The 22,882-nt window shown below is 59.1% G+C and overlaps 1 protein-coding gene across 4 annotated transcripts in view; it reads right to left on the bottom strand.

Annotated features, from left to right (window-relative positions):
- SNED1 (sushi, nidogen and EGF like domains 1) overlaps nucleotides 1-19,659 on the bottom strand; it is an 84,655-nt gene extending 64,996 nt beyond the window's left edge. For all 4 annotated transcript variants that reach the window (XR_003142739.3, XM_035716671.2, XM_035716673.2 and 1 more), the window contains exon 1: nucleotides 19,447-19,659. Coding sequence is in view for 3 of the 4 variants with exons in the window: in XM_035716671.2 (XP_035572564.2) it covers nucleotides 19,447-19,659 (213 nt within the window). In the remaining variant the exon portion in view is untranslated. The remainder of the gene's footprint in view (nucleotides 1-19,446) is intronic.
- Nucleotides 19,660-22,882: the final 3,223 nt, after the last annotated feature.

Genomic DNA, 22,882 nt, shown 5'->3' with positions numbered 1-22,882 from the left:
TCTGCCAGCCCCTTGATCTTGGATTTCCCAGCCTTCAGAACTGTGAGAAATAAATGTTTGTTGTTTAAACCACCCAGTCGATGGCAGATTAAAACAGAAGTTATGAGAATAAATCTAAATGAACATTGACTCTATAAGGGAATAATATAAATAAAACTTTGTGTAATTGTATAAAAAAATCTCTGGAATTAAAATTCCTGATAATAGCCTATAAATTGGGAGAGTATTAAAGTGTTTCAAACTCACTGTAGTTTCCAGGAAAAGGATGAAGGCATTAGTTAACTTATTAGTGAATATTGTACTACCTAGGATAGTCACCAAAAGAATAGAAACAGTGTATATAGTTCTAACTGATAGAGAGGATGTGAGTGGATGAATAGAATACTTGACATATAAGATGTCAAAAAAGGGGAGAGAAGGAAATATAAAGCACGTGGAACAAATAGCAGGGAAGGTGGTAGATTGAAACAAACTCCATCAGTAATGGATTAACTGAAAATGAATTAGGTGTTCCAGTTGAAATATATACTATCCAAATACCAACCAAAGGAAGCCTATAGTTTATAGTCGTATTATTATCAAGCAAAATAGATCATAAGCCAAAAAGTATAGCTAGAGACAAAGAGGACCACTTCATAACTGTTTAATAATAAATAATAAACAATTTTGCATTTTTATATATCTATTAAGGTTTCAACATATATAAGTGAAACACTGACAAAAGGAAATAGGTCAATTCATAATCATAATGGAACATTTTAACATACCTTTTCTAGTAAAATAGATTAGGCAGACAAAATAATCTGTCAGAATACAGAAAAGTTGAGCAATGCAACTAATGAGTGACCTAATAACACAAATAGAATATTATTTTAAAAATTTACCATATGCTGACCACATAGCAAGTGTCAACAAATTTCAAATGATTGCAAAAAATACAGAGTTTGTTCTCTGGCCACAGTGCAATTATACTAAACATGTTTACCCTCAAAAGGTAGGAGATTTCTATGTTTATAGAAATTAAGAAATGTAAGTAACTTTGGACTGAAAGACAAGTGCTATTTAGCAAACACTTGTGAGGGTATGGTACAAGCAGAACTTAAATGGGAATTTGTAAACTTTGTGTGCTTGTCTTAGGATGTATACTTAGTGAATAAACCCAAAATTTAGTAAATAATCCACATACAGTAAATAAACTGAAAAGGAAAAAAAAGAACAGGGGAAGAGAAAAATAAAAAATTAAGAGCACAAGTTAATGAACTAGAAAACAAACACTGAAAAAGACAAACTAAACCCAAAACTTGGCTTGTTTAACCTGCTAGTAAAATAGAAAAATTTCTGGTGGAATTGGTTAAGTAAGTAAGAGAAGGTATCAGTTGCTACCATCAGGACTGAGAAAGAATATATAACTTCATACTCTGACACTGTCAAAAAAGAGAAGAGGATATTATAAGTGCCTTTATAATAACCGTAAATTCAAAATTTTATTTATTTTTATTTTTTTAAAGATTTTATTTATTTATTCATAGAGACAGAGAGAGAGAGAGGCAGAGGGAGAAGCGGGCATCATACAGAGAGCCCCACAAGGGACCCGATCCAGGGTCTCCAGGATCACATTCTGGGCTGCAGGCGGCGCTAAACCGCTGCGCCACTGGGGCTGCCCCATAAATTCAAAATTTTAGACGAAATGGAAAAATTTATAGAAAAATGCAGCTTACCAAAAATAAAGGAGGAAGGGATATTAGCCTAGCAGAGTAATGATGTTCTGGAAGAGGAAGGACAAGGGTTTCCATGGACTGGGTCGGAGGAAACTGAGAAGACTCCCCAGGATCCTGGCAGATGATGTCCTCCACAAGTGGGGTGTTGGGTGAGTAGGGGGTGGGAAGTGAAGGTGCCCACTGTTTTACTATTAATAGAAGATGAACAGTGAGACGTAGGCTTGAAACAAACCATCTGATCATAGCTGTGGTTGTTGTTAGCATGACTATGGGCAGCAGCCCTCTAGGGCCCCGGTGAAAAAGCAGAAGGGCCCTGATGCCTGAGTCAAAAGATTCCCAAAGCTGAAATAAATCAATGATTCCAGCAATGAAAATTCAGAGGTTTTTTTTTGGGGGGGGGGTGTTTTTTTTTTTTGTTTTTTTTTTTAGGATTTAGTTTTGAGGGGACCAGAAACACTGAAAGTCCATTTGGTTGAGCTGGGTGAGTGGCAAATGCAAAGCCTTGCTTATTGGTGCAGTCACTTCTGCTGTGTCCTTGTATCCTTGCTTCCTCTTCCATCCTGACTTCAGCTGCTTTAAGAAAAAAGCCAAGTGTGGCAGGGGACTTGAGAGAGGGGAAGGACTCAAACTTTTACAGCCCTGTTGGTTACAGGTCCCCGGTTCTTTAGGGGAAGGTGGTGCCAGGTGCAGAGGTGGCTGAAGGCTCAGAGGGCCGTGGGGCGAAACCTTGGTGACGTTTACGCAACAGAAAGAAAGGGGTCCCAGGAAAATGAAACGACATCCATTCTGGAAAGGAAGCGAAGCTGCCTCTGTTTCAGATGATATGACCTATTAAATAGAAAATACCAAGGAATCCACCAAAAGAACTATTTGAATCGATCAGTGATTTCAGCAGGTTACAGAACACAAGATAAATATAGAAGTATTAATTGTATTTCTATACGGTACCATGAATGACCCAAAATGAAATTGAGAAAACGATTCCATTTGTAGTGGCATCCGAAGTGAATAAAATACTTATGCATTAATTTAACCAAGGAGGCACAAGACTTGTACACTAAAAACTACAAAATAGGGCTGTTGGGGTGGCTCAGCCAGTTACGTGTCTGCCTTCAGGTCAGGTCATGATGATGAAGTGCTGCATTAGGTTCAGCTCAGCCGGGAGCCTGCTTCTCCCTCTTCCCTATGCTTGTGCTCTCTCTCTCTCTTTCAAGTAAGTAAATAAATAAAATCTTAAAAAACAACAACAACAAAAAAAAAACTACAAAATATTGTTGAAAGAAATTAAGACCTAAATAAATGGAAAAATAGCTCATACTCACGAACCAGATACCATAACACTGGTAATGTTGTTAAGGTGGCATTATTCTCAACTGACTCATAAAAATCAATGTCTTACATAGGAGCAGCAAACAAGGGGCATTTGAAATCAAAAACAAATCTGTTGATGGTAGTACTCCCCAAAGTGAAATACTTAGCTACACTTAATGGAATCTGTACAAAAATCTATACAAAACTCCGATGAAAAAGACCTGAGAAAAACTAAATAATGGAGAGCTATTTCATGGCTGTGGATAAGAAGACTCGATGTGTCCAAATGTCAGTTCTACTTGGTCTATTTATTCAGCGCAATCTCAATCAAAATACCCGCAAAGGTCTTGTGGAGATCAACCAAATGATTCTGAAGTTTACCTGGAGAGGCAAAAGGCCCAGAAGAGCCAACACGATATCGAAGGAGAACAACATTAGAGGACTTACACTACCTGACTTCAGGACTCAGTATAAAGCTACAGTAATCAAGACAGTGTGGCACTGGTGATCGAAGAGACGAATAGGCCAATGGAACGGAACAGGGAGCCCAGGAGTGGACCCCCATCAATATAGTCAACCGGGGACACCTGGGGGCTCACCGGTTGAGCATGTGCCTTTTGCTCAGGTCGTGACCCCGGGATCCTGGGATCGAGTCCCGCATCGGGCTCCCTGGATGGAGCCTGCTTCTCCCTCTGCCTGTGTCTGCCTCTCTCTCAGTCTCTCATGGATAAATAAGATCTTAAAAAAAAATACAGTCAACTGGTCTTTGACAAAGGAACAAAGGCAGTACAATGGAGCAAAGCAAATCTTCTCAACAAATGATACTGCCACAACTGGGCATCTACACACACACACACACACACACACACACAGTGGATCACAGACCTTACTCTCCTCACAAAATTTAACTCAAAATAGATCATAGGCCCAAATGCAAAGCACAAAGCCTTAAAACTCTCACAGGTTTACATAAGAGAAATCTAAATGACCTTGAGTTTGGTGAAGACTTTTTATTTTTTATTTTTTTAAAGATTTTATTCATTTATTCATGATAGAGAGAGAGAGAGAGAGAGGCAGAGACACAGGCAGAGGGAGAAGCAGGCTCCATGCCAGGGAGCCTGACGCGGGACTCGATCCCAGGACTCCAGGATTGCGCCCTGGGCCAAAGGCAGGCGCCAAACCGCTGAGCCACCCAGGGATCCCCCGGTGAAGACTTTTTAGATATAACACCACAGGCATGATCCATGAAAGAAATAGCTGATTAACTGGGCTTTGCCGAAATTAAAAACTTCTGCTCTGTGAAAGATAGTATCTAAGAGATTGAGAAGACAAATCACAAAATGGACTTACGGGGTGAGAAAATATCTGCAAAGGGCATATCTGATAAAGATTATTGTCCCAAAATATGCAAAGAACTCTTAAAACTCAATGATAACAACAAAACAACCTGATCAAAATATGGGCCAAAGACCTTAGCAGAAGCCTCACCCAAGAATATATACAGATGTCAAATAAGCACATGAAGAGATGCTCCACATCATAGGTTACCAGGGAAATTCAAATTTATTTTATATATATATTTTAAATATTTTATTTACTTACTCATGAGAGACACACAGAGGGAGGCAGAGACACAGGCAGAAGGAGAAGCAGGCTCCCTGCAGAGAGCCCGATGTGGGGCTTGATCCCAGGACCCTGGGATCATGACCTGAGCCAGAGGCAGACACTCAACCAGTGAGCCATCCAACCGCCCCAGGAAATTCAAATTTTAAAAATGAGATACCACTATACCTCTATTAGAATGGCCAAAATCCAGAACACTGACACTATCAAATGTGGCTGAGGATGCGGAACAACAGGAACTCTCATTCATGGCTGGTGAGAATGCAAAATGGCACAGCCACCTTGGAAGACAGTTTGACAGTTTCTCAGAAAATAAAACATACTCTTCTAGGATCCAGCAATTGCACTTCTTAGTATTTAACTAAAGGAGTTGAAAACATGTCCATAGAGAAGCGTGCCACACTGATGCTTATAGCAACGTCATTCACGATTGCCCAAACTTGGAGATAAGCAAGGTGTCCTTCAGTGGGTGAATGGGTAAACTGTGGTCCTTCCAGACGGTGGAATATTAGTCAGTGTTAAAACGAAATGAGCTTTCAAGTCGTGAAAAGAAATGGAAAAACTGGAAGCCAATCTGAAAGGTCTATACATTGTGTGATGCCAACTCTATGATGTTCTGGAAAAGGCAACACTATGGAGACAGTGAAAAGATCAGTGGTTGCCAGGAGTGAGGCGGGGGTGGGGGGTGGGAGGGATGAAGAGGTGAAGCACAGAGGATGTTTAGGGCAGTGAAAATCTCCGTATGATACCATATGGACGGGTCCAAGTCATTGCACACCTGTCCACACCCATAGAGGGCACACCACTGAGAGTGAGCCCTAATGTGAACCATGGGTTTTGGGTGATGATGATATGTTAATATAGACTCGTTGATTGTGACAAAGGTACCACCGTGGTGGGGAAGGTTGATAATAGGGAGGCTGTGCATGTGGCGGCACAGAAGATATATGGGGAATCTCTGTATTTTCCTATCGATTTTGCTGTGAACTTAAAACTCTTCTGGAAAAAAAAATGAAGTCTAAAAAAAAAAAAAAAAGACAACCCAATAGGAAATGGGCAAAGGCCTTGAATAGTGAATAGGCTTTTTTTCAAAGAAGATACACAAATGACATGCAAAGATGCTCAGCCTCATTAACCATCAGGGCAATGCAGATCAAAGCCGCAGCCGGACACTGTGTCACACCCATAGGATGGCTGGCGTGAAAACAGGTAGCCAGTCACAGGTGTTGGAGAGGATGTAAAGAAACCAGAGCCCTTGGGGACTGTCGGTGGGATGCAACATAGTGCAGCCACTTTGGAAAAGTCTGGCAGTTCCTCAGATGGTTAAACAGCATAACTGTGCATCAGCCATTCCGTGCCAGGGGTATACCCACGTCTACCCAAGAGAACTGAAAACACGTCTGTGCAGAAATGTGCACAGCGTTACAGTAGCCCAAGAGTGGAGCCAACCCGTGTGTCTACCTACCAATGCACGGATAAACGGAATATTGTTCTGCCATAAAAAGGAACGGAGGGACGCCTGGGTGGCTCCGCGTTGCACTTCTCCCTTCAGCTCAGGGCATGACCCGGGTCCCGGGATCGAGTCCCACATCGGGCTCCCCGCAGGGAGCCTGCTTCTCCCTCTGCCTGTGTCTCTGCCTCTCTCTGTGTCTCTCATGAATAAGTGAATCTATTTATAAAACCAAAAAGGAATGGAATTCGGATCCGGGCCACAATGTGAATGAGCTTTGAAAACATTTCCTCAGGCCAAAGCAGCCCGACGGCCGCCCGAGCGGCTGCACTTGTGGGCCACAATCGCCGCGGGGAGTCCCAGAAAGCAGCGGGCCGGTGGCCGCCTCGGTCAGGCCAGGGCCAGGGCGGACGGTGACCCGGGCAGGAGACGGGCCGAGTGCACGACGCCGAGGGTGTGAGAAGCCTTCGAGTCGTAAGAGCGAAGCGTGAGCTGTGAGCGGCGGCCGCGGAGCGCGGGGAGGCAGGCCCCGGACCTCGGGGGTGCGCAGGGGTCTCCCCGAGGAGGGCAGGGGCCCGCCTCACGCGCGGGGCTCCCACGGGCCGCTGGGGGTCGGGGCTGCAGGGACCCAGCATGGGGGGGTCCGCGTCCTTTCAGGGCCCCGCGACCCCGCCCCTGCTCTCGTGGGGACCACCGGAGGCCCGGAGCCGCCGCGCAGCCACGGCACACATTTGGGGTGGCAGGGGGCGCAGATGCTAGGGCGTCGGGGGAAGGCGGTCAGCGCCTGGGGACGCTCTGCGGAGGGGCCGGGGGACCACCCGCCTGTCTCGGTCATGCACGCCGCTCCTTTGTTTCGTTTCCACAGCCCTTTAAACACCCAAGCCACATGCCAAGCTCGCAGGCCAGCCGCAGACCCTGGGCCAGGGTCCCAGGTCCCGTGCCCACTGCGGCCCAGCCGGGTTGGAGCCGGGCTCTGGGGGAGCAGGGGAGCTGGGCGCCCCGGGGACCCCCGCCTACCGCCGCCCACGCTTGGGGCCGGCCACCGTGGACACACACCGCCAGGGTACAGTCTGGGTCACTTGGGGGCCACAGGGGCGGGCCTTCCTGATGGGACGCACGGGGACAGGCCACCGCCAGGACCCGGCGAAAGGACAGGCCTCGCTGTGGTGGCGCTGGAAGCCCCAGGCTGCCCGGTTGGTCTCCCATGGAAGCCGCTCGCTCTCCGCCTTGCTGGGAAGGACCGCTGACCCCTCCCTGGCCCCGCGGGGGGGTCTCATGACCCGCCTTGACCACCTGCTCGGGCCCTAGCACTACAGGGACTTCCCTGACAGGGACGCGCCCTCTGTGTCGCAGGCTACCGCGCAGCGCAAGTGCCCAGCGGCCGTCCCACGCTCCCCGCCACCCAGGGGCAGCTGGCATCACCTTGGGGCAGCTTCCCCAGACTCCACCCCAGAGACCGCGGCCTCTGCCGCCCGGTGGCCCTGGCCTGCGCACCTCCTGCGCACCTGGGCCAGTCCGTGTGCTCACTGAATCCCCGGCCGGGCCCCGCCTCCCCTCGGCTGCCCTGGGGGACGGCCAGGATGGAAGGCGGGGACTGAGAAGGGCTCGTGTAGGCCTGTTTCCCCGCTCGTGGGCACGCTGGTGCGCCTCCGTCTCCCCTGACCCCACATAGGCCAGCCCCGGTGTGTGCGTCTAGCAGGTGCAGCCCGACCGAAGGGGCCTCGGGGCTCGAGCTAAACTCCGGCTCAGCCACCTGGATTTTCTTGTTGGACCAACATGCTCCTAAGTCATGGGGACACAGGTCGGTTGGTTGAGGGTGCTGCTCACCGTCCTCTCCGGTGGTGCACGGGGCCCCAGGGGGGCGTAATGGGTGCGTATAATTCTACTCAAGTGTCTCTGCTGCTTTTGCTCCTGAACCCTGCCAGTGGATGTCTGTGTGTGGGCAGGGCAAGGGGGTGAGTGGTAGGGATGGGCACACCGTGGAGGGGGACACTCCCTGGTGCCGGGCAGGGACCACCTGGGGGTCTGGGCGTCGGGAAGCGTGATGGTGCTTCACCCCCAGATCAGCGCCTGGCAGGGCCCCTGTAGGCTCCCTGCGTCAGGCAGCACCTGTGCCTGCGAACCGGCCCTGCGCTGGGCTTGCGTCCCTGTCGGGCACTAGAAAATGAAAAAGCTCCTGGGACGTGGCCTGTCACGAGCGACTCTGCTGTGCCTGACACAAAACGTGGACCCCTGCCCGTCACGTCTAAACACACGGATGGCACAGCCTCGTTTCAGATGCAGGTTCACGCTTGGCCCTGGGGTATGTTCCGGGGGGGGGGGGGGAGCACGGCTGCAGACGCTCCGGGGCTCGGCCCACAGACCTCAACCAGACCCATGCGGCAGAGATCCAAGTCCAGTTAGCGCCAGATCTCAAGTGGCCTGTGCCCCTTGGGTCGTATGTCTGCACGGGGGTGGGGGCTGAGCCTCGACTGTCCACGGGGGTGAGGGCGGGGGGGGTCTACCGGAGGGCGAGGGGGCTGAGAGCCGGAAGCTTCCTGGTGAAACCCTAATGGGAGTCACCGTTTGGCCCATTTGCTGCCTCTGTAACTGTCCGTAGTGGCGTCAGGGATTAGCAGGGCAGTCTGGCCGCCTTGTGTGGGTCACGATGGACAATAGCCTGGCCTTCGGCGGCGTCCTGCTGAAGTAGTCCCCCCGGCCTCCCTGGAACCAGTGCACAGCGGGCTGCGCCTGCAGCTTGGGGGCAAGGCCGAGGTCTACACCGCAGGACCTCACGTTGCTGCTGGGAGCCTTAGTCAGGTGCGCCGGGAGGCGAATGGCACGGATGGTCCTGGCCTCCGTGGTCCCACTAGTCGAGTGATCTGCCTCGGGTCCTGAGGGCCCTGTGTGTTCGCGGGCCGTGCCAAGAAGGCGGGCCTCTGTCTGCTTTCCTGGGCCGCATCTCGGGGCGGAGTTTGCAGAGATCAGCCTGGGGAGATGCAGTGCTGTGTCCCTGGGACAGAGGGCAGGCTTCCCCACGCTCCGTGTTTCTTGGCCATGACACAAGCCCATGCGGGGGGTGGGTGCCCTCTGCTGCCCTGGGGGACGTGGGGAGTGAGGGGCGCCCGTGCAGATGGCTGGGGTCTCCGGCCAGCACCCCCAAATCCGTAACAGGCTAACATGAGCCAGTGACGAGGGTACAGCCAATCCCCGACTTCCACAGTTTCATGGTAACAACCTTGAAATTGTACATAAAATGGAAATTTTCCTAGAAAAACACAATTTGCCAAATGTGAGGAGAGTTAGAGAATCTATTTTTTACATAATTATCAAGGACACTGAACCGGCACCAACTCCCCCAGGGACACTCTAGCTCCAGATGGCACTTCCAGTGAGTTCCAGCAAACATGCGAGGAACAACTCCAGAAATACTTCAGCCCTTCTGGCTGCAAGAGTCCATTTCATGAGACTGGCACCATCGCGGTTCCCAAGTCAACAAGGCCCGTACGTGCACCAACAGCAGGCCAGTCTCACTGACGCAGCAAGTTGCCAAAATCTTCAATAAATTGGCAAACTGAACCCAGCAATACATAAATAAGCTAAACAGTTCATTACTACCAAGCTGCATTTTTTGAAGATTTATTTACTTATTTTAGAGACAGAATGAGAGAGAGAGAGAGCACGCGCGCACGAATGGGGGGAGGGGCAGAGCACCACGCTGAGGGTGGACCCCACCGTGGGACTCAATCTCCTGACCCTGAGACCAAGACCTACTGAAGCTAAGAGTTGGGTGCTTAACCGACTGAGCCAACTAAGCACCCCCACGTTGCATTTTTGTTAGGCATACCAGCTAGGCTTTACATTAGAAAACCAAGTAATGTAATTAATTTAAACAATCAATTTAACAGATTAAGGGAGAAAGATCACACGGTCATCTTCCTAGGTGCAGACACGGCATTTAATACAAGTCAGCATCCACTTGTGATAAAAACTCTCAGAATGCTGGGAATCTAACGGAACACCCTGGATCTGATAAAGGGTGTCCTCACCAGAAACGAGAACAAACACTGTGTTCGATGGTGAAATAGGGAGATTTCTTTTTGAGATTGGGAATAGGATAAGGATCCTGCCAACACCATTTCCACTGGACAATGCAGCGGAGACCTGAGCCAACACAGCAAGGCAAAGAGAAAAAAAAATGAATCAAGAAGTAAAAAGATTAGGCAGGGAGGAAGAGGAACACAGCTGCTGTGAGTTGTGTACAATATGAACATGGATGTAGAAAATCGGAAAGAATCCCCAGATAATTTAGTAAAACTAATAAGAGGCTCCGTTCGGTTGTTACGTATAAAATCAGAAACTGTAAAAAATCAACCGTGATTCTGTATGCCGGCAATAAGCAGAAATAAAGACACCATTTACAACAGTACAAAAAAATCAAGTCCTTAGGAACAAATTTAACAAAGATGCACAAGTCTTCTCTGTAATCAATTCTAAAGATTTAAATTTTTTAAAATTTACTTCAGAGAGAGAAGAGCTAGAGAGAGAGAGCACAAGAGGGGGGAGCAGCAGAGGCAGAGGGAGAAGCAGGCTCCCCGCTGGGCCGGGAGCCCAGGTCCCCGGGATCATGATTGGAGCCAAAGGCAGACGCTCAGCCCCCGAGCCCCCCGGGCGCCCTCTAGTCAATTCTAAACCTTGACTGAAAACACTAAAGACATAAAAAAATACAAGAAAGAAAGAAAACACTAAGGACAACCTGAACAAATACAGAAGCACATGTTCCTGGATTGTGGGACTCGGTGTTGCAAAGATGCCCGCTCCCCCCCTTGCATCCGTATACTCAACGCAGCCTCAAAAAAAAAAAAAAAAAATCCCAACTGGTACGTGTGTGTCTGTGACTTGATAAACCGATTCCAAATCTTACATGAAAACGCAACACCAGGAATGTCGGAGACCCTCTCTCGAAGAGCAAGACAGATGGAAGTGCTGTGACAGACACGGGAGCTCCCAGGGCACCGAGGTCACAGAGCTGGCAGCACCCCCCACCCCCCGCCCCCCGCCCCCCACCACGTAGGACACTCGTTAGGCGGCAGGGGTGCTGTGGAGCCTGCGCTCTCGCTTCCTAGGATGGGTCCTGGGCCTTCCACCTGCGCCCCACGCAGGGCCCAGCTCCAGGCGTATTCCACACTCGTGAGTGAGGAAACTACTCAGCAATAACACTGTTGGAGGAAATAGTCCTGACTTTCAGGGAGTGACTTTTTTTTTAAAGATTTTATTTATTTATTCATGGGAGCCATAGAGAGCGAGGCAGAGACGCAGGGAGAGGAAGAAGCAGCTCCCTGCGCGGAGCCCGATGCAGGATTTGATCCCAGGACCCCGGGGTCACGGCCTGAGCCGAAGGCAGACGCTCAACCGCTGAGCCACCGGAGCGAACCTTGGGGGGTGGTTTTTAAAATAAGCCTAACCATAAAAAACAGGGACCGCACACACACTCTGTTACACTGAAATCGGGAACGTGTGTTGGCCCAAAGGTGCCGGTCAGGAGGGTGCAGGAAGGCACAGAACGGGGACGGAAATTTACAGGGCTTGTGACCTGGGTGTGCCACACTGCTCCCACAGACCCCCAGGAAGAGGGTCAGTGTAGACAAGAGGGGAATCCAGTGCAGGGCCAACGCGAGCTGTGTTCGGCCTCGTTGATAAAGGAGGAGGTTAGAACCACGGTAGCACGCCCTGGAGGCCGCCACCAGGACAGGTGCAGCCCACGGCCAACGGTCTCGCTCCGTGCGAACGTGCACTCGCGCGTGCCCAGGTCCATGTTCCAGAATTTTCATAAGCAGCATCGTTAAGATTAGCCTTAAACTAGGAACTCCAGATGCCCGCCACAGCCAAGCGGATGCGCGACTGTGGCCTCCTCACATAGTCACACAGCGAGGACGACCCGAGGCGCTGCGGCAGACGCGGGTGGGCGGCCCCAGCACGGTTTGGTGCCAGGGGACGAACCCTGTGTGCTGCCATCCGACGGAGTTTGCAAACGACCGTCCTCGGGGTGCACGCTGAGGGGCGGCGCAGGCGGGCGAGGGTGTCAGCACGAGGGCTCGGGGGCGCCGGGGCTGGTGTAACCCGGGGGCCACCGAGGCTTGCACTGCATTTGTCCCTTTGCCTTGGGTGGGCTGGGCCGAGGCCGGGCGGGGGCACCTGCGGGTGGGAGCGGCCTGCCCTGCCCTCCCTGCACCCCTGAGCTGCACCCCCCCCACCCCGCGCCTGCACACAGACCACTGAGTCCGCCTCCTGCTTTGAAGTCCGGCCCAGGTAGGCGGCGTGTGCAGAGGCCTCCGGCCTGCCCCGCCGGCTGCTGCTGCCCTGCCCGCCCCGGCCGCGGGCCTGGAGCCCAGGGGTCCAGGAAGGAGGCAGAACAAGCCGGCCTTGTTTCGCTGCCAGGGCGGGGCAGGCCCGGAGCACGGCCCAGGAGGCGGCGGCCCGGGCGGACCAGGCGGGCCTGGCAGGCGCTCTCACCTGGCCGGGCCGCTGGGCTTCCTTCAGCCGGATGCGAGCATCTGCACGTCCCGTGGGGCTCGGGGGGGTGGGGCAGTAGGCTGGCCCGAGGGCTGGGCGGCCCGACCCAGAGCGGAGCTGGGGCCCGGGGATCCTCGGGGCGGCCCTGTGCTCCCCGCACCAGGGTCCCTCTCCTCCTTCGGGCCGGGACAAGCGCCACTTCCTGCGAGATACCTCTTTCACTGTTCATTTTCCTACGTGCGGCAAGTAGCACTTTATAAAACGTGTGACGCGGACGTGGGAATGAGGAGGAAGGATGAGACCCGGAGTCCCTGTCAGAGGCCCCCCCGTGACCAGCGTGTCCTAGCTGAGCGACGGAGGTTTAATCCCCAACCGGGACTAACACAAGTGGGGCCCCACCTGCGCGCTGTTGGCCCCGACCTCCCCGCCCTTGGCCTGGGTGTTTGCTGGGCTCGGAGCAGCCCCCTGTGCCCGCCAGCTGGCCCTGGGGACCTGAGGCCAGCGTGGGGGACCCGCCAGGGAGAGCCCAGCGCAGGGAGGAAGGAGGGGCAGCTTGTGCCGATTCGCAGGCCTGTGGCCGGGCCCCTCCCCGCGGGCTCCCCAGCCGGGCCTGGGGGTCCGTCGGCCCCTCCCACACAGGTGCTGCCTCTCCGTGTCCAGGCACCCGCCGGACAAGGCTGCCCCCGGTGTCCCCGCCCCGGGTGGGACTGGCTCACAGGCCGCCTCGTGAGGCCCGTGTGCTGGACAGAACCGGCTGCAGGGGTGGGTGGCCGGCAGCTGCGGCCTCCACGCCCTGCCTGCACCCCCACTCCCGGTGGGCGCCGGAGGCCTGCGGTCAGTCGGCGGAGGGCGTGCTCAGTGCTGAGCGGCCTGATGGTCCTCGGGGAGGCCCCGAAGCCACACGCAGCAGGAGCTGCGGTGACCCTGGGAACTGCGGGGTGGCCCTGGGGTGCAGGGAGAGGGGCACAGGCCCGTGTGCGTGTGTGCTCGTGTGGGAGTGTATGTGTGTGAGGGTGTGCGTGTATGCTTGTTCAAGTATGTGTGCATCAGTGTGGGGCACAAGTGTATGTATGGCGTGTATATGATGAGTGCGTGTGTAAGATGGGTGTGCATGAGCGTGCATGAAGGTGTGTGTGTGTGTAAGTGTGTGCATGGGTATGAGGGTGTGTAAGTGATGAGTGTGTATGATGGTGCCTGTATGTATGTGTGTGAGCGTGTGTGAAGGTGTGCATGTGTATGAGTGTGTGAGTGTGTGATGCTGTCTGAAGGACTGTGGGTACGGACGCGCGTGTGCGGGCGGTGTGCGGGCTGGCCAGAGGGTGCCCCGTTTTCCTGCGCGGCCAGGCGGCCCCCACGGGCCAGGAGCAGCACGGAGGGATGGCGGAGGGACGGCGCTGGTGGCATTTCCGACTTGGAGAAAACCAGGAAAGAGCAGAAATGTCCCGGAGGGTCTGTCGGGGGCAGTGTCCGGCGGCAGCGCATGACATGTGTCTGCGGGTCCCCGAGCTGGGCGCCCGAGGGCGTGCCCTGCCACCCTGGCCGGTGGAGGTGGGGGGGCGGGCGGGCCTGGGGGGACCCCGCGGCCACGGCACCCCAGCTCTGCAAACAGCACATCCGAGCGGGCGGGGCCTCGGTTCCTGCTTTGACTCCTCTGCCAAGAATAAAACAATAAAGCCCCTGAGGCCTTTTATAAGCTTGTTTTGAAAAATGTAGGCATGTTTTTTATTTCCTGGCAGCTTTCTGGGTAATTAGGATTCCTCCCACGGCCCGGTGGGGGGCTGGAGTGGGCGGCGGGGCTCCCGGGCCAGGTCGGCCAGCCCTGGGGAGCTAGGAAGGGGGGAGGCTGGCTCTGGGCTGAGCGCGGGGAGGGAGCCGGTGGGGCAGGCCTCAGGAAGCGGCCTGGGGCGGGAGGACAGGAGGGAGGACGGGAGGGAGGACGGAGGACAGGACGGAGCACAGCAGATGGGGGCAGGGAGCCGCCGCAGGGCCATCCTGGGGGCGCAGAGGGGGCTCAGCCCCCTGGGCTGCGGGCGGGAAGGCGGGCTAGTGCTGGCTGAGCCCCCAGGCCCTCTGGGCCACGAGCCCCAGGCTGGCGCCCCCGGTGCCCCCTCAGCCCTGCTCCCCGCGGCCACCCCTGGGCTCCACCCCCCCGCCCCCCCCCACTGCTGCCTCCGGGTCTGGCACCTGTGCCTACGTGCTCTGTCCCTCCTGCTGTCCCCTCCGCCCTCCCCGTGTGCACGGGGGCCCCTGCCTCCCCTCCCCAGCTCCCTGCAGGCCCCGGCCCTGCCTCCCTGTGGGACACAGCCCCCCACCCCAGCCCAGTCCCCCGCCCCTCAGACAGAGGCGCCTCTCAGCCTCGCCGCATCCCTGCAGCCACCGTGGGGTCCGCTGCCACCCACAGCGGGAGAGGCCCCCGCATGCGAGCCCACCCGCCACGACGCCCAGACCCTCCCTTCCAGGGGCCGCAGTGGCTCCTCTGGGACCCCAGCCCCTACCCCAGGGCCCGTCCCCAGCACGCCTGCCCGCTGCCTGTGCCCAGGCCTCCAAGGCCCTGAGGGCGCCCCCGGCTCCCGCGTAGCCCCGACCCGCTCACGGGCGGCGTGGCCCTGGGCTGCCCCTCGGCGCGGAGGGCCTGGGCTCAGGGGCCCAAGTGGGGCCGGTGCCGCTCTCGCTCCTCCCGCCCGCGCAGCCTGCACCGACTCTGGGACCTGCTGACCCCGGGGCTGGGGACCCCCGACCGCGCTCCCAGCTCCGCGGCCCCCTGTCCTGCCCCCGCCCCACCCCCATCAGCCCTCAGACCACAGGGACGCCTCATGTGGCCCGGAAGCCAGGAGCACCTGTGTCTGGGGCCCCGCTGGGGTGGCTGGTCCTGGCCAGCCCAGTACCCGTAAATGGGGGGCAGGGTCAGGAAGGGCTGGGCCACCCATGGGCGGGAGGGCAGGTCAGTGGGTGCCCACAGGAGGAACAGCACTGCCCAGGTGGAGCCCTGGACAGGTACCAGCGGCACCTGGTGAAAATGCTGATTCCGGGGCCTGTGCAGGCCTTTGGCCTCAGATCCCCTGGGAGGGCCCAGGGATCTACATCTCTCCCATGCCCCCAGGGGACCCGGCAGCAGCCCTGGGGGCCCCCGGTTCTGGACGGCTGCTGGGGGATCTTCACCCAGGTGCCAGTGATGATGCCCTTTGGGGTGGCAGGGGGCAGTGGGGGGGTGGGGGACAGCAGGGGGTAGTAGGGGGCAGTGGGGGGCAGTGAGGGGCAACAAGGGGCAGTGAGGTGCAGCAGGGGTCAGCGAGGGGCAGCAGGGGGCGAGGAGCAGGGGGCAGCGGGGGTCAGTGAGGGGCAGCGGGGGGGCAGCGAGGGGCAGCGGGGGGCAATGACGAGCAGCGGAGGGCAGAGGGGGCAGCGAGGGGCAGCAGGAGGCGATGGGCAGCAGGGTTCAGCGAGGGGCAGCAGGGGTCAGCGAGGGGCAGCGGGGGCAGCAGGGGGCAGTGATGGGCAGTGGGGGGCACGTCCCTTCAGAGCGAGTCAGGCCACCTGGAGGAATGTATCGTGGGGAAGGGACAGGATGGGGGACCGCGTGGAGGTGCGGCCGGGGCGCCCCTGTGCCAGAGCCCCAGTGATTCATGGGAGGCGCTGAAGCCACCCGCTCCGTGGACACCGACGGAGTGACCGCTCTGAATGACGACGCGGCCGCGGGACGGGATCCTGTCCCTCAGGGCAGTGACTACGGACGGAATCGGGCCTTGCTTGGTGGCAGCCCCAGGTGGTGGCAGGAGCATGCTGGGCCTGCGTGACGCAAGCCGTCAGGAGGGGCTGGAGGTGCCCGTGTCCTGCGGTGGGGTCGGGGACGCGTCACCACAGTGAGCGGGACCGGACAAGGGTGCAGCACCGGGGAGCGGAGGCCCCCGGGAGGCTGGGGGCCCGGGGACTAAACAGCCATGATTCATGTTGGGGGGCGGGGATCTCACGTAGCGTCTGCACCGGGCGGGCAGCCGGCGGGTGGTGCCCCCCGTGACCTGGGCCTACACCAGGGGTCGGCGCCCTCCCCGCCCCCCCCCCCCGCGATGATTCACCGGCGCGGTCCACACACGGCTGCGCGGGGGGCCGGGCTGGGGGGGCCGCTCACCGCTGCCCCGACCTGCTACGGAGGGGCCGGGGAGGTTCCCAGGTGGCCTCCGGGGGCCAGGTGCCGTCCCACCAGGAGGACATTCGGGCAGTGGCTCTGCTGCGACAGACGCCGCCCGGGCGGAGGGCCAGAGCGCAGCCGGCCGCGTCCTCCTGCCCCAGCCTGTCGCACCCCTGCGCGGATCTGCCCGGGGCGCGCCCTCCCCTCTGGCGGACTGGCGGCCTCCGCAGTGTCTCCCGAGCCGGCGGACGGCGAGGGGCAGACCGGAACCCCCCCCCCCCCCCCCGCAAGGACACGCTGTTGGAGGCGCACAGGGCCCAGGTGACGGCACGAGGCTGGCGTGGTGCTCGCTGCTCCCCGCGCCCCTCTGTAGCACGGGCTCGCTGCCGACTTCCCCCAGGGCCTCCCCCCCCTCCACTTCCCCCTTTATCTGATGGAGTAAAACCTATTACTAGTAACCATTCTTCTAACGCTGGGATTGTCCCACTGTGGCCAGAGGGCCCCGCTGGTGGCCTCGGCGGCCTCCGGGCACGTCTGACTCGGGCATGTGGTTGATGTCCGGGCTCTGTTTGCACTTTTCCCACCAGGGTTCATGTCATCCCGAAGAGCCCTCGTCCCTTCCAGGGAGACGTCTGGCAACCAGGTCTGAGCACTCGGGGTGCTCGGTGCCACAGGGCCTCCCAGCCAGGTAGCACGTACGCTGTGCGCACGCGCACACACGCACAGGTGCCATGTCACAAGACACAGATGCGTATACACGCACCGTGAGTTCACACTGACGCGTCCACAGGCGGGAGGCGGACACCGAACAAGGAAACAACCAGGTGGGGTAGAGGCGGCACAGGGGAGAGTTGGGGGAACGCCTCGTCGGGGGCTGCCCAGGAGACCTGCATGTGTGGGGAACACCCCTGGGAGCAGGAACAGCAAGTGCCACCACCGAGCGTGGCCCGTGTGCGTGGCGGGGGCAGAGCCACCCACCTCAGGGCGGGGGGCCCGCAGGGGCTGAGGGAGACGTGAGTCTCCTTCACGCTTGGCAGGGCTCCGTCTGCCGCCCTACGGACAGGCTCGAGGGGAGGGCCAGACGAAGGCCAGAGAGGGGGCACCCACAGGCATCCAGGCGTGTGGGGACGGTGGCCTGCACCCAGGGCTGTGGCCGTGCCAGGCTGGGAAGTGGGAGGTGTTGCCCAGGCCCCGACAATGAGGGGACGGTGGGTCCAGGGAGGCAGCAGGCCTTGGGTTTGAGATGCGACAGTTAGGAGGCAGCTGCACACGGTGGCCTAAAGGCCCTGAATCTGCATTCCGAGGCTCAGTTTCCCCATCGGCCCTCTGGTAGTCCAGGTGCAGGCCCCGGGTGGGCACGGGAGGCCCTGGCCAGGCCACGCGCCTTGGGACAAACAGCGTCCTTCTGTGCCCGGCTGTAATCATCACCCGGCCCCTCCGAGGTGTCCGGCCCTGCCCCCGGAGCCCCACTGTCTCGCCCTCAGGGAGAAGGCGCAGCAGCGCGCCCGCCGCGTCCACACGGCAAGTGTTTTTCCAACGTTCTCTTTGTTTCAGGAAAAAGCTCTTAGGGAGATATATGTTTTGTTAGCGGCCGTCATGTTCGTTTCTGATGAAACTATTTGTTTTCCTAGCAGATCTTTCCACGTTAGAGCCGTCTCTCCCAGTGGTTTTGGCAACAGTAGACGTTTGCGGTCAGGCCATTAAAGAGGGTCAACCATTTTAATAATATTTTCACCTGTGACTTTGATGGGAAGGCTGAGCCTGGCCCAGATGCCTACGGAACATTGTGACGGCGTTCCGTTACAATCGGTGCCAACCCGGGCTGTGCCATTTCTAGGACACGTGGGCCTGCTGTGGCCTCCGCGGACCCCGCGCGCAGCTCTGGGCTGTCCCCCACGTGCTGCGGGAAGCCGGTCCCGCCCGGCCCAGGGGCCCTTCGGCAGGGCGCTGGCATCCGCCCAGCACTGCCCGGACCCGATGCTGCTGCCAAGGTGCGGGAGCCGTTCCGCACAGGCGTGGGGACAGGTAGCTACCGGGCTGTGCCGCGGCCCTGGTGGAGGGAGCACACGGTGCCGGCGGAGGCCACTCGGTGCTGAGGGAGGGCGTCCAGCGCCCGCGGCGGTGCCGGTGGCCTTGGAGGTGGGGGGGGCGCACACTGGTGGTGGCAGGAGGGAGCTGAGGGAGCAGGTGCAGTGTGGGGGGAGGCAGGGGCACATGTAGGAGTGGCCGGGAGGTGTTGAGGGCGGCAGAGGTCGTGGTTGGGGCAGGAACCGGAGGCACCATGGGATGGAGCTGGCCCACCCCGGCTCCAGCCTGCGTGCGGGGGACAGCGGGTGCCGTGCCCGGTGGCCCTCCCGGGAGGGTGCAGGGCAGTGAGGGCACCTTCCCACTGGCTCACTCCCTCTGTGGCCCGGTCGCCCGGTGGTGGCCGCGCACAGACCCGGGGCCCAGCGGCTCCTGCGGTCCGAGGCCCTGGCTCCGGGCCTGAGTGACCCGCTGCTGGCCTGGGGGAGGGGCCGGGGAGGGAAGAGGGGACGCCGCCCGCTGTCCCACCCCCAGGGGTGGTCTGCGGCGACGCAGCAGGGCCTCGGGCCCGCCCCACTGGGGAAACTGAGGCGGGCGGGGGGGGCCCGAGCCCAGGCGGAAGCGCTGTCCTCGGTCCACCCCTGGGCGCCCGGCGCCAAGTCGCAGCGCCCCCCCGCGCCCCGCGCCCCGCGGCTACTCACGTAGAGGCCCGAGTGCTCGGCGCCGAAGAAGGGGAAGGGCAGGGAGAGCGGCCGCAGCCCCGAGCCGCCGTCGTCCTGCTTCGGGGTGACCGCGTCGCCGCGCTCCGCGCCGAAGCCGTAGAAGTCGGCCAGGGCCACCGCGCCCCGCGCCCCGCGCGCCCCGAGCCCCAGGGCCGCGGCCACCAGCAGCGTCCAGGCGGCGCCGCGCAGCATCGCAGGGGCGGCGGGGAGGGCGCGGGCGGCGGGGAGGGCGCGGGGCCGGGAGCGCGGCGGGCGCGGGGAGGGCGCGGGGAGGGCGCGGGAGGGCGCGGGGAGGGCGCGGGGAGGGCGCGGGGGCCGCGGCTCGGCCGAGGAGGGCGCCGGGCGGGACCGCGCTCAGGCCAGCCCCGCCCCGGGGCCCGCGGCTTAAATACGCAGCCGGGCGGGGGCGGGGCCGGGCGGGGCGGGGCCATGCAAATGAGCCGCCCTTAAAGCGCCAGGCCCCGCGGGAGGGCCCCGGCGAGGCGAGCGCAGCGCGCGGGGCGTCCTGCGGGGGGGGGCCGTGCTCCTCCCCCCGGGGTCCCCGGTCGCGGGGCTGGGCGGCCGCGCAGGAGGCGCCGCGACAGACCCCGAGGACGCCTGACACGTGGGGCCTGGGGCCCGCCGGGGCCCCTGCGCTTAGCAGTGCCCGACACCCCCGCTCCGCAGGTGCCCAGAGGCCACCCCCGCCGCCCCGAGCCCCGAGCCTCTGCACACCTGCCCCCGGCCCTGGGGCGAGGCTCCCATCTCGTGGCCCCCCCGCCCGGGGAGGGGGTCAGGACACCACACGGGGGAGCCCCTGGGGAGCTTTCCGGGTGGGTTCCGGGTCCCAAGGGAACCTCATGGCCGGGGAATGTCCTGGGGGAACACAGGTCCACGTGGGCCCGGGGCGAGTGGATGGGCGCTCCTGGGCCCCGCGGATGGCAGGAGCCCCCCCGGAGCCCGCGCTCCAGATGCCGAGTCCCCAGCTCGTGGCCATCCCAGCTCTTCCCCTGCCTCTGGGTCCTCGGACCTCACACCCTGTTCTGAGGGTCTCCCCTCGGGCTCAGGGCAGGGTCCTCAGCCAACCTCCCCGTGCTCCAGTCTCCAGAGCTGCTGTCGGGGGACGCATGACCACAAGCCAAGCCTGGAGCCCCTGACGACCGAGAGCCAGCACTACCACCGGGGCTCTGGGTGCGGCTGGCTCTGGGTGTCCTACGATGTCCTCGGTGAGCCGTTAGCCAGGAGCATTAAGTGTGATTTTGAAGAAATAATGGAAAGGCCGTTTGACTTTGTGTGTTACACGCTTACACAGGTTCCTTTAGGCTAGTGTCAGGGCAGAGCCAGAGCTTAAGGAGGCAGCCGCTGCTGGGGCCGACCTCACGCTCCACCTCCCCCAGAGCAAGCTCCCCCTGAACTTGCTCGGCTGCGACGGGGCCAGCCCGGGGCCAGGTTCCTGCCTCGGGGACCCTCCAGGACAGCAGGACAACCGCGCCAAGGTTCCACTGAAGGACGAGAAAGGTCAAAGCCTCCCACCTGTGGAGGAAAGAAGTCAGAGAGGACATCTAATTGCCGAGGTCGTGCTGGGAGCAGAATCCCAGCCTGACGGGCTCCCGGGGCTCTCGGCAGGAAGCTGGGGAGGAAGGGCACGTTCCCACTTGCTCACATTCACACATGCATGCACACTCTCACATTTCCACATGCATATTACACGTGGATACAGCACGTGCTCACTCACGTGTGCAGCTCACACACACATGCTCCCAGACACAACACACGCAGACATTGCCACATGCACCTCTTCGGCTCCTTCTCCTGAGCACGTGCGTCAGGGGATCCCAGTAAAGGTCTGGGTCTGGGCTGGGCTTTGGGTCCACCCAGGGGCTCGTCGGGAGCAGGGCTGCCCCAGAGCCCAGCATGCTCATGGGCACACAGTGGTGCCCAGTATGTGCACCCACGGAGGGCCTGGTTCTCCAGACATGCTGGGACTGGTTGGCCTACACGGCAGGACCCAACCAGGCCACCCAAGGGAATCCCCTGGGCGGCTTTGTCACAGGCTCAGGCCCGGGCCTGGCCCAGAGAGCAGGTGCTCATGGGGTTAGGCTGGAGCCAGCCGCGGGCAGACGCTTGGGTCGCGGCCCCCAGCGGGGCCGAGCTTACCTGGGGCGGCGCCTGGCTGCCTGCTTGCAGCCTCCACCCCGGGCCGGTTAGGACCTGGTCTGGGAGACGGGGGGTTAACGTGAGGCCCCACCACCGTGGGCATTACATTTCAAAAAAAAAAAAAAAAACCCAAAACAAAACAAACCCCCCCCTCCAACTCCACAGGCAAAAAAGAGGGAGAAAAAAATTTTTTTTTTCAGGTGCTAAAAATATTATCAGGAAATACTTTTCAGCAATGTGCCGTTTTAGGTTCCCCTCTGGACTCAAGGGCGCCTTTGTCTCTGCCACAGAAAGTCCACATTTATCAAAACCAAAATCGTTTTATCAAGCAGGCTCATGTTCTGCGGCCGGGAAATCTGAGCCTCCCCAACAGGCCTGTGACATTTTAGTTTAGGGCCTGAGTACGTGTGCAGTTTAGGTGGGGGAGCCCCGGGGCCGACCCCGGGATATCCCGGGACGTGGGGCTCCATCCAGGGCAAGGGGGGAGTGCTGTCCCCCCACAACACACCTGGCCTGGCGGGCTTGTCCCTGAGGGCTCCGAGTGGGGCTGCTCGCGGCTGGCCGTCCCTCCGCAACCTTCTCCAGAGGCAGCTGGATGAGCATAGCCCCCACCCTCCCAGCAGCTGGTTCTTCCACGGATGTGGACCCGGAAGCCCCTGCCCCAGGTAACCCGCCCCCCACCGCTGCGGGCGAGGTAGGAGGTTATGGGGCCCGGAGGGGCAGGTTGGGCGCAGCTCTTGCAGAAGCCCACCCTGCCTGGTTATTACCAGGTGGGGCTGCGTGGGGTCCTGGCACAGCTGGTCCCCTGGGCAGGGACGGGAACCCCCCGGCTCAGGGCACACTCCTAGGGAATGGACAGTCCGTGGGTGCTGGGCCCACTCGGCCTCTCCCCGTGCCTGCGGCCCCCGCGGCCCCCGCACCCGGACCCCGGACCCCCGTGAGGGCACCTCTCTTGGTCTTAGGGAGACGGTGGGATTGGGGCTCAACGTTTGCTCCCCTGGGATGTTCGCTGCTGCTTTAGTTCTTAAAAAACAGGAATTAGAGAAACGCTTTGAGCTGGGGAATCGGCCGGGACAGGCCAAAACTGGTCACAGGTTTGGGGCTGTCTCCCTCCCACGGCCCTCGGGCAACCCCACATGTACCCCCCACCCCCACCGCGCCCGGGGCAAAGACTCCCGCTTCCCGACGCTTCCACGCGCCCCCCACGGCCTCTCAGAGGGGCGCCTCGGTGGCCCAGGGCCTGTCCGTGTGCTGGGAGGCTCGGCAGCTGATGAAGTCA

The sequence above is a fragment of the Canis lupus genome, chromosome 25 (assembly GCF_003254725.2).
Source record: "Canis lupus dingo isolate Sandy chromosome 25, ASM325472v2, whole genome shotgun sequence".
Lineage (NCBI taxonomy): Eukaryota > Metazoa > Chordata > Mammalia > Carnivora > Canidae > Canis > Canis lupus.
This window is presented reverse-complemented; position numbering and strand designations above follow the sequence as displayed.